General features: G+C 38.3%; 3 protein-coding genes across 3 annotated transcripts; 1 reads left to right on the top strand and 2 right to left on the bottom strand.

Moving 5' to 3' along the window:
• Window positions 1-770: 770 nt before the first annotated feature.
• On the bottom strand, window positions 771-4084 carry LOC111014826 (Wound-responsive family protein). Its single transcript, XM_022289656.2, is given in 10 exon segments — window positions 771-1332; window positions 1463-1499; window positions 1501-1555; window positions 1630-1739; window positions 2232-2303; window positions 2379-2444; window positions 2950-3006; window positions 3098-3150; window positions 3252-3431; window positions 3536-4084. Coding segments are annotated over 10 exon segments (954 nt in total). The 5' UTR covers window positions 3807-4084; the 3' UTR covers window positions 771-1279.
• A 1243-nt stretch (window positions 4085-5327) lies between these two features.
• LOC111014767 (pentatricopeptide repeat-containing protein CRR2, chloroplastic) lies at window positions 5328-7216 on the top strand. The gene has a single exon (XM_022289584.2). The coding sequence runs from the start codon at window positions 5513-5515 to the stop codon at window positions 7085-7087; it is 1575 nt and encodes a 524-aa protein (XP_022145276.1). The 5' UTR covers window positions 5328-5512; the 3' UTR covers window positions 7088-7216.
• A 663-nt stretch (window positions 7217-7879) lies between these two features.
• Window positions 7880-17334, bottom strand: LOC111014830 (DNA-directed RNA polymerase II subunit RPB1). Its single transcript, XM_022289667.2, is given in 16 exon segments — window positions 7880-8238; window positions 8959-9114; window positions 9198-9251; window positions 9379-9450; window positions 9608-12970; window positions 13539-13825; window positions 13919-14089; window positions 14092-14256; window positions 14346-14487; window positions 14579-14799; window positions 14889-15050; window positions 15228-15257; window positions 15259-15387; window positions 15479-15778; window positions 16138-16401; window positions 17032-17334. Coding segments are annotated over 15 exon segments (5565 nt in total). The 5' UTR covers window positions 17116-17334; the 3' UTR covers window positions 7880-8238; window positions 8959-8993.
• Window positions 17335-17866: the final 532 nt, after the last annotated feature.

Genomic DNA, 17866 nt, shown 5'->3' with positions numbered 1-17866 from the left:
CCCCTTCCGGAAAGAATGAAATGCATAGGGGACCATCCTTTTGTTGTGGCATGCTCCTGAGATTTACAGATTCGCAGGGGGCCTCAGGCCCTACTTAATTGACTGACAATGACAAGGCTTACGAAACTAAGTAGGACCTTTTGAATTGAATCTTAGCTGCTTTGCTCCTTTTCAGTAGGGGAGCGAAAGGTCAGACCTTAGAAAGTCAACGTAGTTAAGTTTTATCGTTCTTGACTTCTAAAGGACAAGAAATAGTTACTAAATGTAATTATTTTTCTTATTAAAAAAGAGGGAGTGGGAAACAAGATACGAAGACGTTACTAAATGGACCTTAAAATGTTCTCGTTTCTTATTTTCTGTTTCTTAGTTAAGTTAGGGTGTTTGGACTTGGCTTTCTAGATGGGAGATGGTAATACAGGAGAATGCCACATTCTTTGGAGCGGCTTTGGTAAACAATTCTTACCATTTTCTCATATTTCCCTCTTTATTGGAAATAGAAGTCTTTTATTCCTTTTCTTCTGTTCAAGTGGTACATATACATATTCTTATATTATATGCTTCGAAAAAGAAACTCCCACGAGTGGAAAAATAACCTTAAAAAATCTAGCGCAAAACACAATCCTTTCGAAAGATCAGCCATGAAAGTTACCTTTTGAATGAGAAAATAGCCTATGAGATCCGAACCTTGGCCGATCAAAGAGAAGTTAACAAAAAGGCGAAGATGGGTGAACAATAAAATAACCATATATGAATGGAAAGACCGAAGACCATAACAAAACATTCAAATGGAATTCTTTCTAGAATGAGAAAAGGAGTGTACGTATGAAAGAGAAATGAGACTTTGTTATAATATACAAAAGCATCCTCTTCACCTTACCATTCACTGCAAACTTACAAAATTACAGCTCTCTATGTGAAAAGAATTATCTTATCAGCCCCATCCCATCCATAACTTGGAGATGCAACACAATGACTACCCCCAATGTAATATTTACATACATACTCTTAAATTAACTGTACAGGCCTGCCATCACTATGAACGATGCATATCGCTCCGCTTGGAGTTCCCAATCCATCCCGTGCGGATTGTATGTTCGTAAGATGCCTGTGAGTGAGTGATTCACAACCAACAGAAGATTCACCCTATTTTAGGGTGCAGTATCAGAAAAATTCGAACACATTTTGCTTTATGGAACCTCTCTGTACAGCAGTCAATTACCGAGAGTTACTTAAAGGGACGAAAAGTCCGATAGCAGACAGATGAGTTGGAATATCGAAGTTATGCCTCGTGTATCAACTTGCGGAGTCTTGTTAACTTATCCCTCCACATGGCTGAAGGAAACATATATCAATCATAAGTATAAGTACCCTCTTTGCATAAACATGATCAGAAACAAAATGCCTGGATTAGACATTGTTGCAATAGGAATTAATAGGTTGGCGTTGGCCCTCTCTTTCATACCTGCATCCTTGTACCGTTCTTCGTAAATAGCCCGTTTTCATGTTCTTCAACATATCGAGTTCCTGGGACAAGAAATCTGGACCATCTGCAGCACTGAATGAGACATGATTGTTTTTAGATATCCAGAAAAGATCTCTATCCAATAGCTAACAGTCAACTCATGATACCTGTCAAGTAAAACATCAAAACACGACTTTCTCTCATGCACTCTTCCAAACCCATAACTAACTTTTATGGCATCCTCATAGACAATCTGCTTACTAACAAGTACTGGTATCTGCACATTCGTTAAAGTAAGAAATTATTTCTGTAGAGAATTATAGGGGGTGTGGAAGGGTGCTAGTGCTAAGTAAAGCATTCCAAATAAGCATTAAAACTAATGTTCTTCATTTTAATGGAAATTAAGGGCTCGTTTGGTAACGTTCCTGTTTCTTTATTTTTAATGAAGAAAAATGTGTTGCATGGTTTCAACCTCCAAGAATTCAAGTATGATAAAACAATGTTTTTATTTATGTTTTGGAACAAATTGAAAATGGAATAAGAAAAGAGAAACTTGTTTTGATTGTTCTCAAAATTTCTATACAATTGTGAGAATGTCCCAAAAAAGGAGAAAACAAGAAACAAAAGTTAGTTGTAAAATACTTAGATTTCTTAAGAAAATTGGAAACGAGAAACAAGAAACGGGAACGTTACCAAATGGGCCCTAAGTCATTCGTGCCTCTTGCAGAAGTTCTGCGAAGATTTCGGCAGTCAACGGTAGAATATATACCTTACATCGATATGCAATATTTAGGGCATCTGATGGGCGTGCATCCACACTTAACATCTCATTTTCCCCATCCTGCAGATGATAATCCAGAATTGTAAACTTTGAAAATTCTTTGGCCTGACTGTGGCTGAATTAATAAGAACTAACCTTTCTCAGGAACAGCCGGGCAAAGTAAGTGTTCACCACTCTTTCTGTGATTTTTGCGGTGGTGATCTGTAAGCGTTTAACAACATAAAATGACATTAGATTATGGTTCTAAACCCCTTTTTCATAGCAAGCCAAGAAAACAATGTACGTGAGAAGTACAAAGCACTGATTCAGAATCTTTGGAGTTAAAGATTTTATGATCAATTACATAAGAAGTAACAAGTCGAGGAAGGGAGATTGATTCCTATCGCCAATCGTCGAGCTTAAAAGAAATAATGCAGTTGAGGAATGTTAATTACGTCACCTCCTTGAGAAAAGTTAATGACAAACCACGAACAGATGAAGAATTATATCTCAAATTATATAGTTTCGTCCCATCATGTATGCTTACATTCCGATACGAGTTATAAAACTAACAAAACAAGCAGATTCTTTAGTCCTTTGGTTCTTAAAGAGACGCAAGACAAAAGTAGTGTATATATATTGCAATATGAACTAAACGTATAACAGATTCAGCAAAAAGAACAAACACACAAAGAAATCAAAAACAAAAAATAAAGTAGTTCCATACTTCATAGCCAAATTTCACCATGAGATTTTGTATAAACTCGAAGAGATCTGGGGAATCCTGAAATATGATGGTTTGAGAATTAATACCAACTACAGAGTAAAGAACCAAAAATATGAATAATAAAAGCCACAAAAAAAAAAATACCTACCCCATTTTCAATCCCTAGTTGACAATCTATAAGTTTCTCAATAGCATATTCCCCTGCAACATAGAAACCAAGTCCAAAATTTACAGCTTCTTTCCTTGACAAATTCATCAGAAAACAAGAACGTTGATCACGTAAGAAATTTTGTCCAACATACCAACGACAATTGGCAGTAGAAAGTCTCCATTGCAAGAAATCTTCAGAAACACAGTGGGGCTTCGAAAACGTCTAAGAAATCCCAGCCCAAGTGAATGGGAATTGCCTCGCGATTCTCTCTGGTTGAAATTCGCATCCTCTTGAAATCTCCTCTTCCACATTCGATAGTGATGGATAGTCTCTGTTAGTAAGTAATGCAAACAAACCCAAATCAAACAAAAATTGAAATCCCAAAGAACCCATCGATTCAATCGGCAATCGTAACAAAGATCAAAGTTAGAACACCTGAAACGAGAAACGAAGCTTCGAAATAATCTTGATGGGAATCATCATCAGTGCTCCCGGATCTAGCACGAGAAGAGTGGCAGGAAACGAGGATCGAGTTGCGGCGGCGAGAGCGTCCGGCATTGGAGCGCGATGGAAGCGCGGAGAAGTGGAGCGAAGAGGAGGCGAACCAGGAAGCGGCGGAGGGGCGAGAATGAGTGGGGTGATCGCCGGCCATGGCGAATCCGGCGAAAAGGGTGCGAACGCAGAAGTGGGGGCTGAGACCCAGCATTGTAATCGGGAAAAAAACACAGAAAAATGGAGATGGGATTGAAGGGAAGATGAAGAAGATGAAGATGAAGATGAAAAATGTGAAAGGGAAAGGGAAACTAGGCAGTTGCGCGGGGAGTGGGGTCGGCCTGAAAAAGCCTCTTTTCCGCTGTACACAATAGTTTGTTTCAATCCGCTGAAATCTGAATCGAAATCGATTGAGAGAGGAGATTTGGGAGAAATGGACAAAAATCGATCAAAGGATGAGCCAAAATACGGACACCCATCAAACCATCGAAACAAAACACGAAAACAAGATTCAAAGTTTCAAACTTTTCTCTAAATTCATTTTTATGGATTAAGTTTCTTTGGAATTTGAATTGGTTACTCAACTTCAGGGTAGTGTCTTTCAACATTTTAGGATTTTGGTTACCTTAGCGTTACTCAAAATTAATTAAGCGAGGTATTTTGACTAGGTTTCGACTAGGTTCAAATTCGATCCGGTTCAAATTTTCATTCTCACGTATTGTTGAATTCAAAAGAAAAAATAAAGATTACAAACCCGACTTGTTGGACACGAAATTTAAAGTTCATTACTAAATATAATTTTTTTAAAATTAAAAGTACTAAATAGTAATAGTTACACGCCTAAAAATTTAGAGACCAAACTTATAATTTAACTAATAATTTTTTAAATCTTGTTTCATTTTGAGACTACTAGGACTCTTTTATTTTTGTTAGTCATTAAATTTTTTGAAAAATAGTTATGTTGGTTCTTATAATTATTTTTTTTAATTGTTTAAAAGACAAATAATTTGATTTTTTTTCTTAGCTAAAAAGTTTGATTTGTTATATATACATTAACTTGCTAATTGCATATATATGTATTACACTCCGTTGAGACAAATAGGGAGAAATAAATATTGACAACGTGATTTTAATATCAAAATAGTTATTTTATAAAAGTTCAATAATCGTAAACCTAAACATATATCAATTGGTCAAGACATATATTTACGACCTTTAATCATGGTTCAAATTCTTATCCTAACATATTGTTACACTAAAAAAAACAGTTTAAGCATTGAAAATTTATATTAAAAAAGAATCATGTGAGAGTAAAAATTTAAAAGATCGGTAGGAAACACACAATAGATAGGACTTCTCAAACAGAGGCAGCGTTGCAGAAAAAAGAGCTTTTGTCTTCTTCGGTTAGTACAAATTCCATCGATATCGACAATCCAATTCTGCAAGAAGGAGGCCTAGAAAAGGTCAGCGGAGCAATAAAAAAATATCTGCTTTTGACGCTACACTATGCCGACCCGAGATGCTACTCACGAATTGGTCAGGGACAGATTCCGATCATTCTTTCGATACTTTAGTCGATGATATAATATATGATTAATTGAGCAAGTTTGCAATGTACCCTATTAAAAAAAAGTAATATAAAATTGCTAAGCAAATTTTTATTTTAAAAAATATTTATTTAGTCGATATTGATATCTTTCTATTTGTTGTTTCAAAAAAAAAATAATAACAATAAATCTATCTATTTGTCAAGATCAACAAGACATCATCATCGTCATACCCATAAATCGCCACGTCGTCCGGTAGCGGAAAAAAGATCGGCGTTTTTTTCCGCTGGCGCCATATATTCAAACAATAAGCTTTTACCGGCATTAACGATTCTATCTGTAATTGTATCAGGTTTTTGCTTCGAAGATCCCAATGCGCGGGCTTCGCCGGCGACTTTCGCGAACTCTTGTGTTGAAAAACCAACCATTCTTCAGATTTCTAAGATTCTTCCTCAGCGATCGAAGTCCTGGGGAGTACCGTCGCGATTCATACGATTACACTAACCTATTACAGCATTGTAGAACCATCAGGAGCGTTCAAGAACTACACGCCCAAATCATCGTTGAAGGTCTCGACCAAAACGGATTCCTAGCCACGAAATTAATCGGCAAATACGCCGAGCATGGCGACTCGAAAATGGGAGTTGCACGGAAGGTGTTCGACAGATTGGTTGAGAGAGATGTGTTCGTGTGGAACGTGGTGATTCGAGGGTACGCCAATTGGGGACCGTTTGATGAAGCCCTCAACCTGTTTGATGAAATGCGAGTCAATGGCGCACCCACCAATCGTTACACATTCCCTTTTGTGTTGAAGGCATGTGGCGCTATGAAGAACAGGGACAAGGGGAAGGTTGTTCATGGACACGTTTTGAAATCGGGGTTGGACTTGGATTTGTTCGTGGGCAATGCTCTGATCGCGTTTTATGCCAAGTGCCTGGACATTGAAACAACTAGGAAGGTGTTTGATGAAATGCCTCTGAAAGATATTGTTAGTTGGAACTCTATGATTGCTGGGTTTACTTCAAATGGGAAAGTGGATGAAGCCATCATGCTTTTTCATGCCATGGTGCATAATCAAGGTGCTTGCTCACCTGATAATGCTACTCTTGTTGGGATTCTGCCTGCTTGTGTTTCAAAATCTGCCGCCCAGGTCGGCTTCTGGGTCCATTCCTATGTTATAAAGACAGGAATGCAAGTTGGTGCTCCTTTGGGTAGTTGTCTCATTTCAATGTATGCCAACTGTGGTCATGTGAACATTGCTAGAGATGTTTTCAACCGAATCGACGACAAAAACGTCATCGTATGGAGCGCGGTTATCAGGTGTTACGGAATGCATGGTCTTGCTGATGAGGCACTAACCATGTTCACTAGTTTGGAAGAAGTTGGCCTGAAACCAGATGGTGTGATCTTCTTGAATCTGTTATCGACATGTAGTCATGCAGGGCTCGTTGCTAAAGGCCGCCAGATATACGAAAAAATGGAGACTTACGGTGTGGAAAGGAAAGAGGAACATTATGCGTGCATGGTGGATCTCTTAGGTAGGGCTGGTTTTGTTGATCAAGCAGTCAAGTTCATTGAGGGCATGCCAATGCAGGCGGGGAAAGATGTGTATGGCGCGTTGCTTGGCGCTTGTCGAATACATAACAACATAGAAGTAGCCAAAGAAGCTGCGGAGAAGCTGTTCGTTCTGGATCCCGAAAACGCGGGGCGATACGTGATCTTGGCTAGTATGCATGAAGATGCAGGACAGTGGGAAGATGCTGCAAAACTAAGGAAGTTGCTGAGAGATAGGAAGATTAAGAAGCCAGTTGGTTGCAGTTCAATTGAGATAGATAGGATCCATCATGTGTTTGGGAAGGAGGATGAATCTCACCCCTTCAGTGAACAAATTTTTGACACATTGGAGAAACTAGAAAGGATAATGGAGGAAGATTTTGAACCTGTTTAACTTTAACTTCAGTTATTCCACACATTCAAATGAAAGCAAAAGCTTTTGTGCCAGTTTTTGTAGAATGCACTTGTATAAAAAGGTTAAATTATCATTTTAAATCTACCCTTTTTTATACTTTTTCCTTCATTTTAAAGTGTTTAACTTTTGAGTTGAAGATAAAATTACAAAGATATAAGAAATTATGGGAAACATGTTTGACAACTATTTGTTTCTTGTCATCCAACATTTTAAATTAAAAAATAAAAAAAAGGTAAAAATTCTATATGAAAATTAATTTTCTAATTAAATACTTAAAATTTATATATATATATATATTTTTTTTTTTTAATTTTCAACATCTATTATGCATGTTGCAAGTCAAAAATTAAAAAATATATATATTTTTATCTCTATTTTGGAAAATATGGAAAACATAAAAGAAATTTTATTTAATTTATAAAAAATTTCTACAAAAAACAATAACAATAACCAATCAGACACCATAAATTTAGAATTAGAGTTCGAACTTTCGAAGTTGTTCTATGAATTTAGAAAATAAAATGTCTAATCCCAGGTTTTTAAAGCGTCAATATTGGTTTAAATTTTATAATTATGTGCCTAATAAGTTGTTAACAGATTGAACATTTTTTAAAATCTAAAGTACATAAACCTTAAGAAACAAAGCAAAACCTACCAGACAAGTTAATTATAACCATCAATTTATTTCTATCCATCAACTTCAAGACAATCTTGGAGCAATCATGAACCTGATTTATGTGATACTCATAGAACTTTATAAACAATTCAAAATCTATAAATCGTCGAGGGAGGTTATAATTTATCCTAAACAGTGTAATAGAGTTTCAGCGTCTCACAAATTACAGGGTTCTTAAAATAATCATTCACTATTGGCAGTTTACAAAATTACATGGAGAGGATGGGGCTAATTGTCAGAGACAGTTTTTTGCTTGTAAATATTCCACAATAGCTAGTTTCTTCAAAGCAAAACAAACAAACTTGAGACAGATTTGTTCCTCACGAAATCCCATCAACACTGACACGAAAAAAAGACATCTGAAGATTATATGATGTGTTCATTCCGAGTAACACGCCCTGGCCCCGATGTGTGCTCGGTTATTTGCCTCTTCCCATCCTGGTGGTTTGAAGGCCTGACATTTACAAATTACCTGCTCAATCAGTTCAATTTTCAATGAAGGAAGAATTACAATGATATATCTAAGAGAACAAAAAGAATCAAATCAATTCTAATTCAAACTTTCTAATGTTTCGTTTTTGTCCCTTTTCTCAAAAGGATTGTCCATGTAAATATGAACACATCTCTTCAAGTAAACGAGAAAACACACATTTTTGTCCAGTTTCTAAAACAAAATGTTTGAAGCTTCGGAGATCAAAATAGAAAAAAATTTAAGAGAGTAGAATTTAAACTAAAAGAAAAATAACTACATTACCATGTGCTACGTTGTGTCCAGGCATCAATTTTATATACAAAACGCCAGCCCACTGTTTCAGAACCAAAAGTCAGTCTTCTCTGATTTTGTCAACTCTAGATTCCTTCCCTCTAATTCTTTGCAACCATATAAAGCTACTTCAAGTAAACCACTCTTGTCCACAATAAAGAGGCTTTCTAGTGGGGGATATAGTTCAACCCTTCTAATATAATATGTAACCAGCCAATCTTTTAAACGAAATACTGAATGCAGCTACTAAGAAACAAAAAGGCCCCTTTCCAAGTCCAGAAATAATGGCAGGCATCACAGAAGAGAAATCCACAATATTGAACACCCTGAAGACCAATAATTCAGGAAAATTAAACAAACCAGTTAACCTCATTTCTATCATCACCGAGATCAGGGCTCCAAGAACTTTACCCTCTTCCTTCGAGCAAGATATTTTCTATGACCCCTCATCGGTTGCTCCTGTCATCCTTTCTACTTCTATCATCCTTCTCACTCGTTTGCGGAGTGTACTGACTAGTAGATGATGGAGAATACCCAGGAGCAGTAGGCGAATATCCTGCGCTTGGACTACAAGGAGAATAAACAATTAGATTCTGACTAGGAGAATAGATGTAAGCTGTTCAACTAGTAAAAAGTTTATATCAGCTAACCTATATTGTGGAGAACTGGGGCTAAATTCTGGGCTGGGTCCTGTATTATATGGACTAGAGAGAGAGAAGGAAAACAATGGGTTAAGGAAATGCAAAGACAATATCGTGTATCATCATAGCTTTAGTTTAAAATTATAGATGTAAGAGAGAGCCCTCTAGGAAAGGGCCAGTAAAACTTTACCTGCTAGGACTGTAGGTTGGGCTTGATGGAGAATAAGCCGGAGATGTTGGTGAATATGATGGTGACGTCGGGCTGTAAGATATGACAAGATGTCCAAGCTTGTAAGATGATACAAACACACTTGACCATAAATGTAGGGAAAAAAATAGTGGAAATACTCAAGCCAATATGCAATTTCATGAACAGTGTTAAAGATGATTAATCCCAAAAAACTTTAACAACATATTACCTGTAGTTTGGCGAGGTTGGGCTATATGGACTTGAAGGCGACAACCGTGGACTACTAGGTGAGTATGCCTGTGATGGGCTGTACTTAGCTGATTGAGGATTATAACTGGGTGATGTGGGACTATAGCTTGGAGAAGTGGGGCTATAGCTCGGGGATGTAGGGCTATAGCCAGGAGAGGTGGGGCTGTATGCTGGAGAGGTGGGGCTGTATGAAGGTGATGTAGGACTGTAGGAAGGGGATGTTGGGCTGTACGAGGGTGACGTGGGGCTATAAGAAGGCGAGGTAGGGCTGTAAGAGGGTGATGTTGGGCTATAAGATGGGGAAGTTGGGCTATATGCGGGTGAAGTGGGACTGTAAGCAGGTGAAGTGGGACTGTAAGCAGGTGAAGTGGGGCTGTAGCTTGGTGATGTGGGGCTGTAGCTTGGAGACGTGGGACTGTAACTAGGGGAGGTGGGGCTGTAACTTGGAGAGGTGGGGCTGTAACTAGGAGAGGTGGGTGAATAGGATGGACTCGTAGGAGAATATGCAGGACTAGTTGGGCTATAACCAGGAGAACTAGGACTGTAGGTTGGAGACGTTGGACTGTAGCCAGGAGAGGTGGGGCTGTATCCCGGAGAAGTGGGACTATAACCAGGGGATGTAGGACTATAGCCAGGTGATGATGGACTGTAGCCCGGAGATGATGGGCTATAGCCTGGAGATGAAGTAGGAGAGAAAGCCATTCCTCCGACATAGGGTGAAAATTGAGCATCACTAATGGGTGAAAGGCGTAGATTTGGACTCAGCAAATAACTAGGAGACATCATCCCTTCATGATAAGGAGTGCCTGAGATTGGGGAACGGGAAGGCGTCATGCCAAAATCCAGACCGTCTATGTAACTAGGAAGCTGGAGTTCAATAGCATTCTTCAACATCTCATCATTGAGATACAAAGCACAACCTCCTGTTCCTATGGGTGCCAGTTGACCCAACATTATATTTTCAGTAACACCCCGCAAGTGATCGGTTTCAGCATACACTGCAGCATCAAGCAAAATATCCACAGTTTCTTCAAATGAGCATCTCATCATTGGTCCAGTATCATTTCGATTAATACCATGACGTGTAATTGCCATCAAGTGGCCACGATAGGTCATTGTGTCACAAAGGATAGCAAGATGTCGGTAATTAACATAAGACCCATCAAAGGAAATAACAACACGCAATTCATCTAGGAGAGAACGTCGAACTGCCTCAATCCCAAGAACTTCAATGACTTCAATCAAATGATTGCTTGTGGTCCTCTTTGCATCAACATCTTCATGACATATGACAGCTAAAAGATTGACACCTTCTGTATCCAGCATCCACTCCATCTCTGGCTTAAAACCTTCATACTCATCAAACTTGTTCACTTTACCACATTTAATGAAAACCTTGTTGATGTCTGGTATTCCTCGAAGTGCCATTTCAGTTAGCATATTGCTCTCAATTTTCTTCAAGAATACATCATCTTCAGCTGATTCGTCAGTCAACTCCCCCTTCGGGGCTTCATCATTCATGATACGAATACGAAGTATCAGCTTCTCAGCGTTATCATCATTAAATATGCAAGTCAAATCATCATCAAATTCAAGGTTGATCTTCTCAGCAATATTTGCCATGCTTAATTTCTTATCCACCATCATTTCACGATTCAACTCTATACGAAGCAACCATGGGGAAATTTTGTCAGGGGAAATTTCTTCATCTGGCATCTCATAATAAGACTTCACAAAATCAATATCCTCTTCAATAATTGTGCTCATGGGGTCAGGATCATACCAAACTTCCGTGGCTTGCGTAACACTCCTAAGAGTAGTATATTCCAAAGCACACTGAACAGTCTTAGCTCTCTCCTTAGTTTTATTAGCTTCAGGTTTTAGATAGACTGAAAGCGAAGGTGTTTTGATTCTCTTGGCTACATTAATGATTTCCCTCAACCTAGGAACACCAAGGGTGACATTCTTGGCACTGACACCAGCATAATGGAAGGTATTAAGAGTCATCTGAGTGGCTGGCTCTCCAATGGATTGTGCAGCAACACAGCCAATCATTTCACCAGGAGCAACTAGTGATTGTAAGAAGCGTGATTCTATCTCTCCGATAACCCACTCAAATGCTTCACGTGTAAGCCTGTATTCATCCAAAACTCTTTTGCTAGCAAAAGTGCTTCTAAGCAATATGTTGAACAAGAGGGTGGCATTCTTCTGAGCCTCCACACTTAAAGGATCTTCACCAGGAACAACCTTCAGCCTTTCTTGAAGTTTGTCAATAGCTTCAACGATTTCCATAGGATGCATATCAGAAGCCCTTCGAAAGTCAATCTTGAAAGTCTTTTGTGCATTCTGAATAAGCCTTTTGAGGTTAACAGGCATTGGCCAGGAGTTTTCACCTGTGGTTGCAATTTCTGTTCCCAATTGAAACCTGTCTGCTTCAAGCTTTTGAACTTCAGCCTCAAACACATTGCGGAATTCTCTGATGGTTTTTAAATCTTCAACATGCTCCGGCAACATGTAATTTGGCTTCCAGTTTTCATCCTCAAACTCATATCTGAAAATCCTCTCAAATTCTTTTTTCTTCATTTTCAAAGAATCTAGTTTCTGAGATTCAATCCAGACAGCATCCATACCATCCTCACCATAAAGAAACTGAATAACGTCACCTAATGAGTTTCTAACAGTCCCATCATATTTTACCATGATATCCTCCATGGCCTTTACCAACCTCCTCTGGATGTACCCTGTTTCTGACGTCTTAACTGCAGTATCAATAAGACCTTCCCTACCACCCATAGCATGAAAAAAGAACTCCTGTGGAGTCAATCCCCGAAGATATGAGTTTTCGACAAAGCCACGACTCTCAGGCCCATAATCATCTTTAGTGAAATGGGGCAATGTTCGATCGATGAAACCAAATGGTATCCGCTTTCCTTCAACATTTTGCTGCCCCACACAAGCAGTCATCTGGGAGATATTGATAAAACTGCCCTTGGATCCTGCAGTAACCATGGCTTTCAGATTGTTACTCTCTGACAAACTTTTTTGCGCACTACTACCAGCATCATCACGAGCCTTGTTCAAGACCTGGTTCACTTTATTTTCAAAAGATTCCATCATAGTCCGTCCAGGTTCAGGCTCTAAACTCCGCTCTTGGGCTTTCTTGATAAGGTTTTTCACTTCATTTTTAGCTAAAGAAATAGTTTCATTAATTTTCTCCATGGTTGCTGCATCAGCAATTGTATCTCCAATACCAATGCTAAAAGCATTCTGCAAAAGCCAGTAATTGACAAGCCATTGTGTATGACCAAGAAATTTACGGGCTGCATCTGGTCCAACCTCCTCCCTGAGACAACATTACATGAATGAGAAGGGGGGAAAAAAGAAATCAACATCACAGAATACAGATGGCAACATCTAAGTAACCTTAAGCACCCTGGTTATACAAAAGCTGGTTTGGAAAGATTTTTAAAAAATAGTTCTCAAGAAGTTAGGGGTGAAAATATAGAGACCAAGTATATCAGTATAAATAATAAAAAGCAAGGTGAATTTACGGTTTGAGCTCCAGTTTTCAAAAAACTATAACAAAAAATATTTCTGCAAAATTTTACCAAGACTGTCAAGTTCCTTAATCTTGGCAACTCAAACAGAAGAACGTGACATTTGAAACATCAGTTCCATCTCTAAGTGCCATACCTCCCCAAAGCAATATCCAAAAGCATATTCTTTTTCTTTTATTGTGATACAGACGTCAGCAATTAATCAAAGAGTCAGACAATATCTTTTCCAAATGCATCATATTGCAATTAGTATGGATTCAAACAAGTGCAACTACTTTTTTTAAAGACGATGAATGATGATTATAGCAGACATCTTTAGAAAAGCAGTGCATGAGCACTATTACTAATGCATACCAAATAACATGTATGAGACTTCCAGTTGATGTTCCAAGAGCCTTCTTGCAAAGAGTTCCAGAAATTAGCTCCCCCTTCTCAATCCTAACAAACGTATCCCCAGGAGTTATGAATCCAGTTTCCGACTCAGCATGCCAGGCAGAAGTTCTTGTGAGATTAATCTGCTTTGGTATAATAAGATTAAAAACTTGTTTTCCAGTCCAAAGAGGTTGCGGCTTCAAGATTGCAGGTGCAGGAATTTTCCCATCAAAATCTTCCCACCACATCAAGATATTCATGAAAACATCCTGCAAATTATCAGTGAAATTTCAGAATCCTAACTAACAAGAAGCAGGAGATATTTCTTAAAGGATAAGAGATAACAATCATATCCCTGTCACCTTTGTTATAAAGGTATCCCTCTTTGTAATTTTACGGCATCCTAACAGAGTATCTTGCACAATCCCCATTACAGGACGGTTTGACTGAGGTGACACAATGCATTTGGGAACCATCATGAGCTCCAACACTTCTGCCCTAGTCTCAAATGACTGAGGAACATGCATATTCATTTTTCATCACCATCAAAATCTGCATTGTAAGGTGATGTGACAGATAAATTAAGGCGGAAAGTTGAGTAAGGCATAATCTTGATTCTGTGTCCCATAATAGACATTTTGTGAAGACTTGGCTGACGATTGAAAAGTACAAAGTCACCATCATTCAAATGACGTTCCACCTATGATCACAGGTGCGAAAAAATTAGAAAGGCAGGAATTGTAAATTGCCTAACATAATAAGATTGCATGCATGATCAGAATAACTTACCTTGTAGCCAAGCTCCAAATGATGATCACTACTTTTCTTAAGATATCGAAGATCGAGCCTCTGCCCGTCATCTCGTATAATGTACTTTGCACCAGTTTTACCGGGTGGAGGATGGGGACCATACTCAACGAGTTCCTTTAACCTGATTTTCAAAAGATGAGACCATTTGCAAACAATGAATGGAAAGGGAAACAAGTATGAAGCTAGAAGTGAACAATTTGAAGAACATGGACCTCTCTATATTATATGGTGTCACAGTCTCTGGATATGTAAGATTCAAAGCAATACTCCACGGCACTCCCAATTCATCAATATTAATTGTTGGATCAGGTGTGATAACTGTTCTTGCTGAAAAATCCACACGTTTTCCCATCAAGTTACCTCTGATCCGACCTTCCTTTGCCTTGAGCCTACTGCATATAGATTTAATGGGCCTCCCAGATCTCTGTGTGGCCTAGATAAAGCAGCATGCTAATGTAAAAATAAAAATAGTTGACCAAAAAATATAATCATATAGCTTCAGTCTTGAAAGAGACTTAATACCCTGGGCAGTCCAGGTAATTCATTGTCAAAATACGTGGCTATATGAAACTGCAATAATTGTGCAAACTCTGAAATGATATGTGCAGGAGAACCATTTCTCTCTTGCCTCCTGAGGTTTTCGTTGTGCCTTATAATCATAGCCAACTGATGAGTTAGATCGTCCTGGATTAAGAAATGACATGTCAAAACCAATCTGATATAGTCAAAAACATCATACTGGTAGCACTATCTCGGAAACAAACCATAAAAATAAACCAAAATTTCTTGGGAAAAAAAAGTAATCAAAACAAGAATCATTTAGACATCAGAGAATGAGAGCAAAACATGCACACAGCATACCTCACTTCTAGATGAGGTGTCCATCATAACCGGATGGTCTCACAGGAGGTGGAGGAATTGGAAGGACTTGCAGAATCATCCAATCAGGCCGGGCATACTTTGGATTTAGGCCCAAGAGTTTGCAATCCTCGTCACTTATTCTCTTCAGAACACCAAGAACCTACAAAAATCCATCAAACATGTGACCTCATGAAGGGGGTACACTCAAACTTTATTAAAGAAGAAAGTTAATCAAGACTGCAAATGGTCACCCTTTCAGCACTAAGTGTCTGTTTTCTTTCCACCGGCTCAGGCAGCTGCTCCTGGTCATCATTTTTCTTCCTTTGAGCCTTGTACTCTGCAACCATTTTCATTCCATCGATTGAGATCTTAGGCTGCTGAGCACCACAGCCACCCCGACCCTTTTTCACTGGTTGTTCTGATTCTTGACCTTGGACATCGATTTCATCTCCACCTTCACACTTGGTTTTGTTCTTGCAGGCATCCAAAATCTTTTTGAGCCTGTTCTTGGGATTCTTTATTCGCAATGCTTGCTTAAATTTAGGGTCCTCCTGAAAAATTAAAACAGGTTGCTGAGCGTAATTGACTATTTTACAGAGGCTGGAATAACTCAAAGAGATAATGATCGCTTATACCCAAATCAACATGATTATCAACGGTTACCCCAACATCTTGGATATGCATTCTATTTATCTTTTCACTTTACTCTTAAAAAATTGTGCATGAACTGATGGACATATTACATGGTCTAACACCACAACAAATCCTAGCAAATGATATCCTATGCACTCTTCTGGAATTCTTCATAAAGAAAATCTGTGGAGCGTGAAATTCTAATTTGATAATGGATAGACCATAAAAAAACTATTCCGGACAACATCAAATATAATGTCGAGTAAGAAAACAGTACCTCGTCAACTAGAATCTTTGAGCAGTTGAAACAAACAGACCGCATGATAGTGAGCACAGTCTTCATAAACCCAATATGAAACATTGGCTTGGCGAGTTCGAGGTGCCCAAAGTGCCCAGGGCACTCGGCCATGTTCGCAGTGCAAGTTTCACACTTCATTTTTCTGTCAATTGTACCAAGTCGTGGGTCACTCAAACCAGCTACTTTCGGCTTGCCCCTCTCTGTAGTTTCACCATGCTCAATCTGCACCACAGACATTTGCCTCTGCAACCAAAAGACTATGGTTTAGACGCTAGGAGGAAGTTGGTAATATTATTGTTTCTCATTCCCTGTTCCCAATTTTTGAAAAACATATGCACTTTGTAACTGACTATAATTCTCATTTCTCGTTCATAAGAAACTAATTGTATACACATTTAGAAAACAAAACGATTCTAGATTATTGTTTCCTATTCCCAATTTTTCAAAAAAATAAATAAATAAATAAAATATAACATAATAATTTGGAATTAATTGTTTTTAAAACTAATTTTAATATAAAACTTCAACTTTTTAATTCAAACTTACGAGAGAATAAGAACCCAGAAACGAATACTAAAAGCAAAGCATTTCTAATTATTTTGGGGGGGAAAGGACATCAATTAGTGAAGAAAAGACGAGAAACAAGAAACCAAAAAAAAATAAAACATTGCCAATACTTCATCCTTCGAATTGGGCCTTCACAAACAAGCAGAGCAAATATCAAGAACACAATATCGATCAAAAATTCAAGTTGAGCCACTGCATAAAGTACACTCAGTTCACACAAATGCAAAAGCATTTCACATCCCAGAACGACCCCTCAACATAGTACCAAACAGAAAACAGAAGAAATTGAGGTGGATAGAGAGTTACAATCTCGTCGGGGCTGAGTATGCCGAACTGAACCATGCGGACTTTGGCGACCTCCGCCGGCGAGTATGGGAATCGCAAATCCATGGCGATCCGATAGCAGAAAGAAAGCCCTAAAGCAAGCAAGTAGGAGAGCTGGAGATTGAGTTTAAAAAACTGTTGGTTGAGATAGAATGTTTGTGATTCGAACTCTGAATTTTAGTTTTCTGTTTTCCCCGCTCGATTTTCTCTGCAACTCTCGACAGCGAAGTCTCCCCCTCGCTCGCGCAGAAACCCCCGTCGAGGAGAGCCTCAAAATCAACCGAAAAACATAGCCCTAGTCGGGTATTTATAGACGAACAACTCCCCCTGGGGCGGCTCTCGCCAACTCTGTGAATTTACTATCTTGACCTTGCTTGACCCGATGCCTTTTTTTTTTCTTTTCCCTTTTCGTTGGATTGGTGATTTTTTTTTTCATGCTCCCCATAGCAATAACATATTTTACTTCAGACATTTGTTCGTATTATCTTACTAAATAATAAGTTATTTTCATTGTTACGGTACCTGTTAAAATTAAATCTACCTGTCTGGAACTAGATTTTGATACCGATCCATAACGATCAAAGTTAAATCGTAAACCTATTAGTGAAACAAATTCAACAGTACCATAAATAAGCGACCATAAATTGGAGAGTCTTGACCAATTTGAAATATCATTATTCTTAGATTTAATAGATCTTTTTTTTTAAGATTTTAGTTATTATAAATTTATTAATGAATTATAACATCAACTTATGTTTTAAATGCGGACAACATCACGACATGTGATTAATAGTTACGGAAATATTAAAAAAATTAT

Source organism: Momordica charantia (genome assembly GCF_013281855.1).
Source record: "Momordica charantia cultivar OHB3-1 chromosome 10 unlocalized genomic scaffold, Mcharantia_2.0 BLBB01000010.1, whole genome shotgun sequence".
NCBI lineage: Eukaryota > Viridiplantae > Streptophyta > Magnoliopsida > Cucurbitales > Cucurbitaceae > Momordica > Momordica charantia.
The sequence above is the reverse complement of the archived record's forward strand: the minus strand, read 5'-3'. Positions and strand labels throughout refer to the sequence as shown.